Source organism: Ursus maritimus, unplaced genomic scaffold (genome assembly GCF_017311325.1).
Source record: "Ursus maritimus isolate PB19 unplaced genomic scaffold, ASM1731132v1 scaffold_31, whole genome shotgun sequence".
NCBI lineage: Eukaryota > Metazoa > Chordata > Mammalia > Carnivora > Ursidae > Ursus > Ursus maritimus.
The window spans coordinates 3,229,200-3,244,110 of record NW_024425675.1 but is presented as its reverse complement, the minus strand read 5'-3'; the positions used below and the strand labels follow the sequence as shown (position 1 = coordinate 3,244,110).

The 14,911-nt window shown below is 40.4% G+C and overlaps 1 protein-coding gene across 14 annotated transcripts in view; it reads right to left on the bottom strand.

The window, feature by feature from the left end:
• PARD3 (par-3 family cell polarity regulator) overlaps positions 1-14,911 on the bottom strand; it is a 633,307-nt gene that overhangs the window by 193,174 nt on the left and 425,222 nt on the right. For all 14 annotated transcript variants that reach the window (XM_040645256.1, XM_040645263.1, XM_040645257.1 and 11 more), the window contains 2 exons: positions 13,842-14,069; positions 430-661 (listed from right to left, as the gene is read on the bottom strand). In XM_040645256.1, the coding sequence (XP_040501190.1) occupies positions 430-661; positions 13,842-14,069 (460 nt within the window). The remainder of the gene's footprint in view (positions 1-429; positions 662-13,841; positions 14,070-14,911) is intronic.

Below are 14,911 nucleotides of genomic sequence, written 5' to 3'. Positions count from 1 at the left end.
TTTGTAACATTTTTTATTAGACTTGTTATTAATGAACCTTTAAATGCTACTACTAACTTGAGCTCTATGTTAAATTTAAATAATGAGCCATTGTTCACACACACAAAAGAACAAACACTGCTTTAATAGCCCTTTGTCTCCATGGGGCTTTTACTCCTATGCGTAGCTAACATGAAGACTTGTCCTTCCCTTCCTCTCACGGTTATTTACGGGGCTGGCAAGATAGCATCTTTAAGGCTGCCCCAATCGTCTGAAAGAACTACAGTGAAATCCTTGAGAAATTACAAGTACAACAGCAGAGACCGAAGATTAGAAAACATTTTGGCTGACCTCAAAGATAGCGTTTTCAAGTCTGTGCTCGTAGAATTCTACGTAAACCTCACACTCACGTGTCTACGGATGATGTGCTCTGGGTTGGTAAAGACTTACCTGAACATGTCTCCCAAGCCCTTCAGCATGCCCTTCTTGGCTTTCATTTTGTCTTTCTCCTTGTCTCGGTCTTTCTTCTTCTCTTTGCCAGCTTTATCCTTTCTCCTATCCATCTTATCGCCTTTCTCTTGGTTTCCATTCATGTGCCTCTCCAGAGAATGTGAAGGCTGATCACTGGCTGTGGATACAGACTCTCTCCCTGATCTTGAACTTTCTTCTGTGTCTTCTTCCACTTGGAAGGGAAACAAACAAGCAAACATAAATGGATAAGGAATACAGTGAACCGAAAGAACAAAGTAAAGGAGGCTAAAATATATGTGCGGATTTTGCTTTCCCGCATTTTCTACTGTTGTTTGGTCCTGCTAGCAACATGGATTGCAATGCTATTTACTTTTTTTTTTTTAAGTTTTTATTTATTTAAGTAATCTCTACATCTAATGTGGGGCTTGAACTCATGACCCTGAGATCAAGAGTCACATGCTCTTCTGACAGAGCCAGGGAGGAGCCCCTGTGCTATTGACTTTCAAGGAGAATTAGAATTGAATGTGTGATGATGACTACTAAGCACACGGGTATTCCTATGTGAGGATCATGTGTCAACAGTAGAGAGAAGCAGCTTCCTGGCCAGATGTCGATTCACTCACTAGGGGTAACATCCTCCTTGATACAGCCATGCACTGCCGGTGGGACCAGTAGGCCGTTATCACACAGCACGGACCTGCAAAGAAAACAAGCAGGCCCTCCTCAAGTGCTTCCTTTCCTCGTGGGTCAGGACCATGGAGATCTACTCCAGCCCCTCAGAAACTTGTGCGACTACACCACTCACTGGTAAGCACACCAATACCAGCACAAGGACCTCTTTCTTCAGGCTCCCACATATGTCCATTTGTGATTTCTGCACGCAGAGGACTGGAACTTTATAGTCTCTGTAACTTTCCCTCATACTGTCATTACATAAAGCCAACATCATAAGCAAATGCTACTGTATCTTCCAATCCGAAATAACTCATCTACGTAATGACAAGGAAACAAGGATGGATAAAACCATGAAAATGTGTAAATCAATGACCTCACACTCCCCTGAAGTTTGCAGATAAAAGATCTACTTAGTGATAACAATATTCTATTCTTTGAACCAACACTCAGCAAGCAAATGGTCCAAGGGCACTTCAATAGCCCAAACTTTTTGATTCGAAAGAATGACAAGTAACTAGGGTGGGTTTCCACCTACCAAGAGAATTTTAAGAATTTCTATATTAAGTAAGAAACAATAAATGTACATATTAACAGCCACTCTCATAAATCTTTTCTGAGATTGGTTGCCCAAGATTTTCTTCCAAATAGAATAAGAATGATCAGGGCTTCAGATTATCCCTTGACTGCTGGGGTCATTTTAGTCTCCTGCATCAACAAATAAAGCATGAATCAATGTTTTTGAGCTTCTTCTAACAAAGAACCAAATAGAACAGTTGAGCCTTTTCCCAACATTTCACAAAGAACTGACCTCCAAGTCAAGTTAACATATCTTCAAGTGAAATTCAGTCTTGCCTCTCCACCACCAAGGGACACTTGAGTTAGTAATACACAATATCAAAGTATAATAAGACCAGTTAAAACAATCTCAGTATCTTAGTGTTCTGCTATTAAACCCTCACGAATCTGAGAAAAAGATTATCAGTAATGGCATGACCACTTCAAAGTAATACAGTTCAAAAAAAAAAAAAAAGCATCTACTTAGCGTAATGCCGAAATAAAGTGTACAATTCTGTTTGTTGACACACTTGGTTAAAAACATGAGCCAACATATTTCTCAGGCCAGCAGGTCATGCCTTCGCACAGCTCAGGAATAAAGGCATCACCATGCCTAAATCAGGAAGGTACTTCAGAGGTCACTTAGACCGACATCTTCCATTTCTCGCTGAGGAAACAGAAAGGTTTGGGGCCAGCATACTCCCAGTCCAGGGCTCTTTCTAGTATTATGTCCCATACAGTTGTACTTCAGCAAGACCTTCATGCACTTCTTTCATCAACTCTGTGATTGCTCAATTCCATGCTTCACACAACACACATCGAGGTAATCTATCACCTAGTCACCACGCAATTTGCCCAGAAGATAATTTCAGCGGTCAGCAGTGTATTTCAGAAAGCTATTGTCAATCCTATGTATTCATTTAATGCCGTGACTTGTGGCTCATATATTGATGAAATCGCTCAAGAAGCTAGAGCAAATGTACACAAAACTCTAGGAACGGCTAGCAACACAGAAATGACTTTAGAAAGGTCTGCCTCCCTCTGCACTGGGTTATCTAATGGTGAACCACTCCTGCTCCAAAGGACGCGGTAGATTTGTAAAAACTTGCTTTTTTTCTTCTCGGTTAGTTAACATACAAATAGGAATGATACAGATTTGACAAAGAAAGCCTGTTACAACTTGCAGATGGGCTTTGCTAGTGAAAATCACTAGCCTTACAAATACACGCTGAGTTAAGGCTATACTGTTTTGTGGTCTACGCAGAGCAGTGAAAGAGTATCCTGGTCAACTAGCCCAAAGACATGCTAATTATCTGTAGCCTTTTCACACGTGAGTCACATGAGAGAATACAAATACAGCTTTCGCAGGGCTGAAGCACCTTGCCCGACACCCGTAAACGTGGCTGTGCTCCACCTGATAGCGAACTGCTGTTTCAACCCTTTGGGAAACAGGTGTGGCCTGATCTTTGAGATCACCATCCGAATCATTATAAAGCAATTCTCAGAAGTTCTCGGGAACTATAAAACCTGGGTCTATTGGTATGCTCAAGATAGATAAATGGATGCTAGTGAATTTTCTAAAATTCCCAACATGCAAACCTCCTTTTACCTATACTTCCATAACTCCTGGTACAAACTTTAATTACTGCACTCCCCATACGAAATGATGACATGTCTGCCTCCCATTCTCTAAATTTCTAAAATGAGGACTGCCAGGCAGACGCAGACAGCAGATGAAAGACTACCGGTAAACCTGACTCATGACTTTATCCCAACCAACCAAATTCTTCTCCAGTCTCTGGGTATCACTGTTCCTCGAGTTTCAGAACAGTATCTACTGTCCTCTAATCGAGCCTGACAAAACTAGCCACACCCCAACTACAACAACATCAGGAAGGCTCACTGTACTTAGTTTTGCTCTAATCAGTTTCTGGTATCTTTTTATGCGATTATTGTTAGTGCAATACGTGTTGTCTGATGGATTTTAGAACCCTCTACAATATCTGAAACTATAAACAAAAAAATGAGCTCAATAAATGTAAATGACTTAGTCTTCCACAGCAACCATTATCATAAATCATGAATGGAAGTATCAGTAGCAGTTCTGCTAGTTTTCCGCCTAATAGTTTTGGCAGAAGTACAAGGGGCATATGTCTGCTCCTGGCTCGGTAACAGAATAAAGGCAGGGCCTTCACAACTGACTATATGCTGAAGTCAGATTTGTTGCCAATTCTTTTCATATTCACAATAATTTTCTGGTGTATGTAATACAACTTATTTCCTAAATTGGGTGAAACAGAGAAAATTAGTATTAAATTATTTATTAACTTCGGGTTTTGTAACCTCATTTTATAGAATCAAAAATCCTAGCTCCGTCTCCTGCCCCAAGCAAGTGGACTGTTTTAAAATGATACTTGCACGTTTGAGAATTCTTTATGCTTATTCGGGACATTCTAATTTAGATAATACATTATCACAGAAACTCTTCTGGGGGTGTACTGATTTAACTAATCCCTTGGAATGCCAACTAATTAAAAATATTTAGCAATATGTGGCTTCATATGTACAAACATAAGATGTTCTTTTAGAGTATCATAGGATATATACTTTGAACTCTAAGATTATTTGATAGAAAAAAGTCAGAATCTCTCACTTGACCCTGTCCCCATGCAGAATTATGGTGCTTATCAGAAGCTTAAATAAATTGGCTACACAGGTGTAACTGTTTTAAATACGTATAGTCAAGGTCACTGATAATACTGGTGAATTATTTTTTAAAGTTTTACAACCAGTCTTTGTACATTAATACCACCTTTATAACAAGGTACATAAAATACTTTTATTCCTCAAACTGAAAGAAAATACAAAAAAAAAATCTGGCAACATATTAGCAGTAAATGGCTTGATCGATTGTGTTCCCGCCATAAATTACAATGCAAGAACTAATCATAAACTTACTTTTAGGTTGATCCATTTACATGCTATGTTTTACATTTTTTTCTCTTTAATTTTGCTCATCTTTACAGATTATTTGATTTCCTCTTGCAGATCACCTACACAAAGAAAGATGATTACCTCCTTCCAAACAAAAAGAAATTTCTATTTTTGACTAACACTTCTGCCTATTTTAGCCTGCTCTATGCACGGAACTTTCCCACATGGTTACCTAGGACGGCAGACACGTTTCAGCTTCTCTTTCGGGAGGCTTAACGTGAAGCTGCGCATTTCTCTTTAGTGCAGCGCCGTCATTCTGCAATTAAAACATACCTAATTACCATGTTTTCAACAGATGCAAATGCAGCCCAATTAAAATTCTAGTCCATGTTACAAATTAAGCTACTTAATTCTGCAAGGTATCATGTTAGGACTGGGTCACCAAGAAGTTTGGAAAAGATTGGGCACCTATATGTTAATGATTATGGAGGAAATGACGTTCGGTTTCAATTGAAACTCAAAGTTCTGCAGCTCCTGCCATAAATAAATACTTCTATCTAGTTACCACAAACATTTTCCGATCAAAACTTGACTCTAAACCACATGGTCCTGAGAGCATTTTCTCCCCCATTGCTGCTGTTGATACTGTTAATGATTTCTGTTGGTTGCTCATCTACAGTCCGTTTCCCCCTTTCTTCCTAATGGAACTCTGACCGTGTTCAGGAACACAATCTAGCTCCAACAGGTGAATTCAGCATTAGACCAAACTACGAGAGCCTGCCCCTTGATTTAATAGTCCAGTGTTACTAGTCCGAGAATGCCCCCACCCCAGCCTGCATAGACAGGCTCCATGCTTGGGGAGATAGCTCACTCTGTTCTGTTGCATATGGACAAGAAAGCAAAAGGCCTCTGAGCTCTGCGATTACCCTCCGGGTAAGCTGAATTGTGGCTAGTGCAGCGAAAGGGGCAGGAAGATGGTGGATCTTTGGTAACACCGCCGGTCTATGGAATCAATGGTCCCTGAGGCTGCGCAACTCCAGAGCTCAGCTATGTAAGACAGTGCATCTCCTCACGGTTACAGCCGGTCTGAGTTGGATTTTCCATTAAATGTAGCTGAAAGCATCCTAATAGGTACACTGTGTAACTCAAACAGTAGAGCAGCTGTGGAAGGTCTACAGTCTATCACAAGTGTAAGAGTTAGCAGTTAATGTAATTCTGGGTAGCTGTGACAACTTTGCTAGAATTAAATGATTTGTTCAGACTTGATACTAGAGTTAAATGAATGGTTCAATAGGTATAAACAGGGAAACCAAAAAGAAAACGATAATATTACTTCTTAATCACCAGTAAACAAGTCCTTTCCTCTGAGGGCACAGCTCAAAGAAGCATCATTAAATATTTGTTGAGTGAATGACAGAATGATTGAACAGTCGATCATATGGAGAACTATCCTTTATTGTTCCCTACTTATGAAGCACTACCCTAAGGTATCAGAAATACCTAATGATTGAACCACCTATTCTTGAGTAATTTACAATTTATTTTGGAACACAAAGAATTAAATGGAGTAATTGTATACAGGATGACTAAGTCTTTGGAATTTATCTTCTTAAAACTTAAAATTAGTAAGTTCAAATGAGACATTAGTAATTGGAAAATTTCACTAGACTTAGCAAATCCACTGGCCCCTACCAATTTCCACTGACTAATATTAGGTTAAAAAAAAAAAAAGTGATAAAAATTAATGAAGACTGGACTCCCGGACACTGCAAAGTCCTAAGCAGGATTCAAGAACTTTGGGGATATAAATATTATTTTTGTTTCTTATTTTAGTTGAATATTTTGACTTTGGAAAAGAAGAAAGATGTGGAAAATGAACAGCTAGTGATACAGATGGTGTCGAATAACAGGATCTGCTTTTCTGGACTCTGACTTTTAACATTAGAATGATGAGCTCTTGGCAATGGAAAACTCAGCTTTTTCAAAATGTTAAAAAAAAAAAATACAAAGCTGCCACGAAACATGAAACATGAAGAATTAAGAAGCTTTTACCCTAAAATGTGGGTTGGGAGTAACCGGTAGGATGAAGAACCAAGAGTCTGATTATGAAAGGAGAGAAAGATACGAAGAACTCACATGATATTTGCCATGCGCTATCACAGAAGTGGTTTCAGCAACTGGGGGACAGGTCGAACAGATGATTCCAAAAACACTCTATTCTAAAAGTATATTTAGTTCATTAAAGAAAAACAATAACTGTTTATGTTGAAGAGTTGGGTAGAAGGGCAAAAACAATTAAGATCACTCTTCCAAAGAACTGAAGACTTATTATCAGAAACCATTTTTCCCTTCTACTTTATATTCTAAACTTCTCTTTAATGCATCCCTCCAAATTAAACAGATAAAATACTCCTGAAGATGCTGGTAGAATGTTACCTCCATTATCCTTCCATTCCCAAGAGAATGCTCAGAACAAGTACAATGCGGGTCATACCCCCAATTTTCTGAACCCTTGCACATTAACTTTCAGCATCTAATTGATTTTTATATTCAAATGATGGTCCACAATGGATACTGCTTCCTGTCCATGGAGACAATGTAGAGTGAAGTTGAAGGTGTTCCTTCTGACAGCCTGGATGCATTGGTTACACAACCAAAATGGCAGCACCCATCACTCTACTGTTGGAACTTCCACTAAAAAATGTCACTTTTAATCAAGGAGTGAGCTTGGCGTTGAATGTTTTAACACCACAGAGTATATTACTTACTGTGTCAAGGTTAAGAGATTCCAGGTCACTGTTCTGACTCTTTTAAGTGAAAAAATACAAAAACAAAAATAAAGAACAACATGTGCAAATGTGATAAAATAGTGAATGGCTAGTCATGCTCTATTTTGCTATATATTGAGAAATCAAAATCACTGTCCCCCAAAAGCCAGTGTTCTAAACTATCAGGCCAGTCCCTACTCGGGAATCCACCAAAACTTCTTGAGGTTAAAAAAAAAAAAAATGCTTTATACTAAAAAGTCTCAGACACATTCTACATAATCGGGGCTTTAGAAAGTCAAGGGAAGACTAGATTGCTTGGGAAGAAGTTTCCTGAAGAAGACAGTCTAATGTACCCATGAGAGTGTAGGGGCACAGGCAGGGGGAGGAAGAAGATACACCTCCTGGAGATTACATGGCCTGGGCAAGAATGAGCTGGGAGGCTTGAAGGACTCTGAGAATAAGCATGTGATTACAGGCTTACTCAGCAAATCTAGAGACAGCAGGACCAGTCAGGAGAGCCTAACAATAACTTCAGATATTAAATAATGAGGATTTGGGCTAGGTTGAACAGAAGGAGTGAAATTAGTAGACTTCATGGGGAAAATTTAAGAAAGCTTGGTAATGGAGTGATTACACAGTACGATGATGATTCTAAGTTTCAGAGCCTGGAAGTGCTAATGAGAAAAATCACATCATCATCATCCATCTTTATGTGTGAGATGCTAAGCGTGTAAAAGCAGTTTCTTCCTTTTCTTTGGCACTGCCAAGCATCATTACTCACCTGGATTACTGCATTACCGACATATAACTGAGTTTCCTGCCACTGGTACTGCTCACTCACCATGCCGTCCCTGATAACCATCCCCTATCCTACAACCCCAGCAATCATACGCTTACTTGAAGTTCTTCAAAGGTTCTTTAAGATTCTTTGTATAAAATACAAACAATTTAAACAAAGTTGTCTGTGATTTGTCTTCTGTTTTCATCTTAAACCTCATTCTTCATTATGCTGTCACCTGTACTCTACACATCAACCTTAATCAAACAATGGCAATGCAGAGAAGGTCCCCACTCTTTATGTTCCGCATGCTCGCTACATGCCCAGGTGAAGACCGCTCAAGCAATGGCACTCACCTCCATTAATACCTCTTCTGGGAAGCCTTCTCCCCACTACCTCCCTTTCTGCTCTAAGTACACATAGGCTACGTGGGTACCCCAACCTTCAGTGCCATGGTAACATATGCACTACGATGGCCCTTAACCACATTACTTCTTAAGTATGGGTTTATCCGCTGGGTTGAACCACCCCATGGCCCCCAGGAACTTACAGCCTAAATATCAGATTTTAGGTGCCACAACTCATAAATACACACTTAAATACTTTTAAGTAGTTTTAGTGTAGAGGTTTTCCCATTTGGAAGTTGAGTATTCTAGAAAAATCACAGGACTATGAATCAGAAAGTATGCATTCATGAAGTATGATTCAGTTTCCCAAGTATGCTCTTGGTCAACTATTTAAATACTCTTTCCTTATCAAAAAGTGCTTAAAATGAGGATTCTATAATTCGAACACTTCAGATGTGACTTTTCATCATACCTGCAGCTTAAGTTAATATTCACCTACAAAAAGAAGTGGGAGGAATAGCTTTGGCTGCTTCACATGCTTACACCCATACTGTATTGAGAAACTTCCAAAAATTAATCAAAGCTCCTTTTCTTAAACGGCAGGTGATACTGAAGTATACAAGTTGGCTTAAAAGGATAGGACAGGCTACTCCTAGCATTTCAGAACAGAGTTTTTTACAGGTGAACATCCAATTATCTATATTAAACAAATAAGTAACTTTTTACAAAGTATTTTGACGTTGAAACCCATATCCTGAATTCTGTCACAGTACATTTTCTATGATCCAATGGGTTTTGCCAAGATAAAATTAGACCTAGTTTACGTATTTCACTCAAATCCATAGTACTGAAAAGTGCCTAGCAGTGTGCAGAAGGCAGACCATAGAAAATCTGAGATATCTGCAGAAAACTCCAATATGCTGTTTCATAACTAATAAACAAAAAAATTTACCCATATTAGCTGATTTACTAACATAAATTTACCTTCTTCAAATCTCGTATGGTGAACCTAAGTATGTACATTTTAGAGCCATGTCTTTTCTTATATCCTGATAAAAAACTACAAAAAGGGGGCAAAGTTGTCTGTTTTCAAGGCATACGGTTTTCACATTCAAAATTATAAACTAGATCTATCTTAAAACCAATAGGTACAATTAATAAGAGAGTACATGGTTTCATGATGTTTTATCTCCGGACCCCAACAAAAGTGGTTTCTGTATTGATAGGAAGACTTATAACTTGGCAACTTTTAACAGAAAAAAAAAAAGGGACCCTATATTTTTCAAGAAGAAAACAAAGCAATGTTATTGCATGTATTTTCTTGGTAGCAACAGAAACTGATTTATTATGGGAGATGCAGAAGCCACCTGCTGGGAGCCAGGCAGGGTATGTAATTTGCATAGAAGAGGGAGCAGATTGTGGATGCCCTGACCTGTCGAGCACAGGTAGGGCCTCGGAGATAATGGGTCCCAGAATACAAAGCTCCATCTTGATCCAGACAGACACACACAACATGGAGAGGCCAGATGGATTAAATGAGAGACAAAAACGCTGGCTTCTGCCATCTCCACAGGAAGAACGTAAGTGTTACAGAAGATGACAGATACCAGATACCACATGGAGCCCGCCCCAGTCTCTTGGCCCCCGTTGTTGTGCCCATGCCACGATTTCGACACCGCTGAGAAGAGGCAAGCCTGTTCGGAGCCATGAAATATAGTCACCAGGGAGATGCTCGACCCAACTGACAGGAGCAATCAAGCATGCCTATGCCTCAGCATCTTGCCTGAAGGGCTAAGGCGGGAGGAGAAAACAGGAGTTGGAGCAGTTCCGGGGACCGTCTGCCCCGATCCTCGGCCTCGGCTCCCAGCCTCCCAGCCTTCCCGCAACAGCCCACCCTCCATCCCCACACGTCTGGGGCGCAATGGCTGGGGGAACAAAAGGGCTGTCTGCTAGGACAGTGGTCCTCTTTCCGGAACCACGTTCAATAGTGAAAGGGCATTTTCACTGCCACCAGTGGCTGTGAGGGCGTCAGACCACAGCACAGGAAAGCACCCCCTGCCAGAGGCCCACAGAGCACAGACAATGGCAGGACAGAGGCTCGCACGCCACAAGGGCCAGCACCCTGGAAGGTGGGGATGCAGAGTACAACCAGAAACAAGGACGCGGATGCTGGGAAGAAGTGGTGACAGGTGACAGGAAGTGGACCAGGCCACGAGAATCCAGAAGCCAGACTCGGAAAAGGAGGCTGTTTAGGAAACCAAAGGAAGAGGAGAATGAGCTGGCCTTTCTCATAACTGGAGCCACAGAACACCTTTTTGTATCTAGTCAGATGTCAAGATGACAGTTTAATGATCACCAGCAGTAACACCAGGCCGGAGGGACTTTTTTAGACGTCACTTAGGCACCAAAGGTCTAGCACATATGCAGGTTTAGCGTGGCACAGAAACAGGGATGGCAAAGTGACACCACCACCCCCTCCTCCTGCAGAGTGAAGGTCTCTCCGCTGCTTCTCTCTCTCAGAGACACAATGGTGCTCGGTAAGCAGGAGCTCACTTACTGACGTAATGAGCGTTCACTGAATCCTATGGTTTGTCAGGCCCTGTGCTGGTTATGCGGGACTAACACAGACACGGTGGTGCCTTCTTTTGTGGGCCCCACAGAAGGCGAGAGAGCTTAGCAGGCAGGATTTAGGCAGATAAGTGAACAGGTGCACAGAATCACAGAATGAGGAACTAGAAAGGACCTCAGAAACCTTCGACATCATCTAAACCAGAGCTTTTCAAGAATTTTCTAAAAAACTGCAAACTACCCTCCGTTAAAATTAAAATTTACAGACAACTACAATGTATTAAAGTAACTTTAAAAAAAACCCCACAATTGCCAAGGCAACAGAGGGGTGACAGCAGGGTGAAGGGTAAAGCTGGTGGCTTTGCAGAGTCCCAGCTGCTCAGCCTCGCCCTGACTTCTGGACTCCCCCGAAGCCACTGAGGCGCCCCTCCTGACCAGAGGTCAAAACACACAACTTTGAGAATCAACAACCCAGTTGTTCAAATCTTCAGTTTCACAACAAGGAACTTAAAGCCCAAGGGTTTGAGGTAGCTTGACCAGAATCCCAAATTCACGAGAAGAATAAGGACTAGGATGCGAGTCGCCTGAATCCCAGCGAGTGCCCACCCCGCTCCACTGATGCGAGCTCCACAACTCAGACCGCGAAAGTCTGAGATGTACAACAGCTGTCTGTCTGTCTGTTTTTTTTGTTTTTTGTTTTTTGTTTTTTTGTATCCTGAGTTCAAGAGACTGATCTGGAGAAAGAAAATTCAGGACTTTTTTGGAAAACACAGCACTCTGTGGTCGTAGACGCACAAGTCTTTCCCTTCTCCTGTCCAGAACTTCCTCTTTGGTTTACAAAACGTAATTTGTCTATTTGCTTGTTTTTGTCTCAATGGCAGCTGAATGAAAAAGTTTTAACATAATGTATTTAAACCAGTTATTTCGAATTATAAAAAGAAACTAAGTTTGTATAGGGACAAATTTAGTTGTCTCTCCACACTGGTGAGAAACTCTGAAGCCTGTTCCTATCAGAATTAAAAACGTGCCTTGTGTTGATATTTATTCCATCCCGATACATTGGAAATGAGTGTTACATGTGAGAAAATTACATTTTACGAGTGAATTTAAATAACATTTTAACCAGAACAAGAAAAAAATTCAAAAGCATCATAAACTGTAGAAGCTTAAAAAAGAACTAATAGTGAGGGGCCAAGGTACTAATATGTCTTAGCAAATACACACCCAGGACAGACAGAAGCAAGACGCTACCATAGTAGGGCTGCACAAGGCATACTGGTGAGGCTGCAGGGGAACCACTGATAAAGTGGGAAGAAACTCAAGAGGGCTGAAAGCGCGTATGACTCAGGATCTTGGAGCCCAGACTTGGCAGCAAAAATACGAAATATGTTCTTCATCTGGCAAGAATAGGTTGCATACATTTGAAATCACTGGCTGGATAAAGTGAAAAAGCTCCATCCAGCTCTAGATGGAGAATGAGGTAAAGCGCCGGAAAGGCGGGGGGAGGGGAAGTAGAGCAGAGCTCTCCCCAAGTTTTGCTTTGCACGCTCCATTGTGGCAGTTTTCGTCTTCCCAAACACATTATATGTGCAACAGGCGAAAACTACGTAATTTCGCTTTCAGTCTCTTCAGAGTATGATTTTTATCTAAAACTTTTCTTCCCCACCACAGTCTTCCTTAGGTATTTATGACAGGAGCAGCTGACCCAAAAGTTAAACTGCAAGTGAATTACAACCCACGTAAATGCTCTCTGGTCTCTGCCTGAACCGTGAGCAGCAGTGTCTCTAACCGTCCTAACAACAGTTAGGTACACAGAGTCATGTTTGAAGTTAAAAACTAAAGTACAAAGTAATAATTCTGAACAACAGCTTTTACTATTAGGGCTCTTAAGCCTTTTCTAAGTAAATATACTGAAGATTTTCTCTGATTTTTAAAACCAACGGAATAGTTACTTTTATGCCACGAATGTTTAACTATACAGACAGCTCCCCATAACATGAACATATTTATAAATATTACTTTTTTCTCAATATTCTATGGAAAACATATTGCTCACTCATAATAACCTTTGACTTTCAATAATCTTAGCTTAAAATATTCTGCAATTTTGAAATGTACACATATACAAATATGCTAGTTCAGATCAAGGGACGCAAGAGTAATTCATAAAAATAAAACAAAAATACGTTTTCAAAAGCATAGATCATTACATATAGTCACTGAAGATATCACATTATAGCAGTGATTTTCAAACATTTTGGTCTCAGGATAACTTTAAATTCCTAAAAATTACGAAGGACTCAAAATAATTTTTATGTGGATTATCTCTATTAGTATTTACTGAATTAAAACTGAGAAGATCTAAAAATATAAATTACTTTATAAAAAAACAAAATTTATGTTAACAGAAATTGTTTTCATAAAACGATAATTGTACCGGCCAAAAACAATGAGTGCAAACAACCGCACTGTTTCATAATTTAGCAAATCTCTTTACTATCCGGCCGGAAAGACAGGTTCTTCTATCTGTTCTGCACTCATTCGACTGCAATATCAGATGACTTGTCTCTAGAAAACCCAACTGTATCCTTGTGAGAGAACAAAGGTACAAAGACAAATGACATCTTATTATTATGAAAAGTTCAGACCTCATTGATCCCTCTGAAGGATAATGGGGATCCCTAGGGCTCCCTGGAGCACACTTTAAGAACTGCTGCTCCCCAGAGCTGTCTGTAATTGCTATGCTTTCAGACATTGTAAACTTACACGTCTCCATGCCTTCATCATCATCATCTCCCGCAGGTTTATCATAAGACTTATCGATGGCAGCTCTGAAGCTCTCATTGCAGCCCCTTCCTCTGATTATCCGCGGCCGTGGGCGGTGGAAAGGAATATCCCCATTCAGAGTCACCTCAGCTACTGCCGTCTGCAGACTCTCTAATGAGCTCGACTTCTTCAGACCCAGGGAAGGTCCTACATCTCTGCTGGGGGAACCTTGGAGATTTACAAAAGTGAAATGTTAGTTAGAATTAGTGGTGAGAATTATATACCGAATATCTCAGATTGTGGGAAACATCAGGGGCGTTAATTATTTGCTGAGTTCTAAAGTGTGGATGCAAATGTTATAGAAATAAAGTAATAGTAACTAATTTTAATTTTTCCCAAGTATATATTAAATTTAGTCTATGTTTTCTATTTTCATTAGGAAAAACTCTAAGTTATTAGTCTCTATTTTTAGCTCAAGAGATAACATTTTGGTCAAATCATTTGCTCCAAGTATGTAAATAATCTAGAAGAACCAGAATAGCCCAGAAGCTCACTTGAGAAGTAGGGATGATGAGAAGGCTTAGATAAGCGACCAAGATAAGCCTTGTAACTTAACTGAAATCATTTACGGCAGAAACTAAACTTTCACCTCAACGAGCTCCAGGAATTCTCCTCCTCGTTACACTGCGGGTTCACACAACTCAGTAGGTAAAACGAGCACAAAAGACCACTAGTCACTAAGACAATCAGGGCACCCCGGCACCAGGCAGAAACCGGATTCTGGGAAATATTAACGTTCTCTGGAAAGGCCAATGCACGATCCGAATAGAAACAAATTACATAAGGTCTCTCACTAGGGAGCAGTCAAGGAGGAGAGACTCGAGAGCTGAACATGAGGACGTGTATCTCCAGGCTCAGGAGTAATAGCTGCTTGAGGAAGAAGTGATGAGCGGAGGAAAGAACACTTCACAATTAACGAAGGAAATTTCAGTAGGATGGCCGGGGAGAATTGAGGGAAGGAACAATTTGGCTGTTTCTGGAGGATATGGGGCACGGAGGCCTGAGAGAGC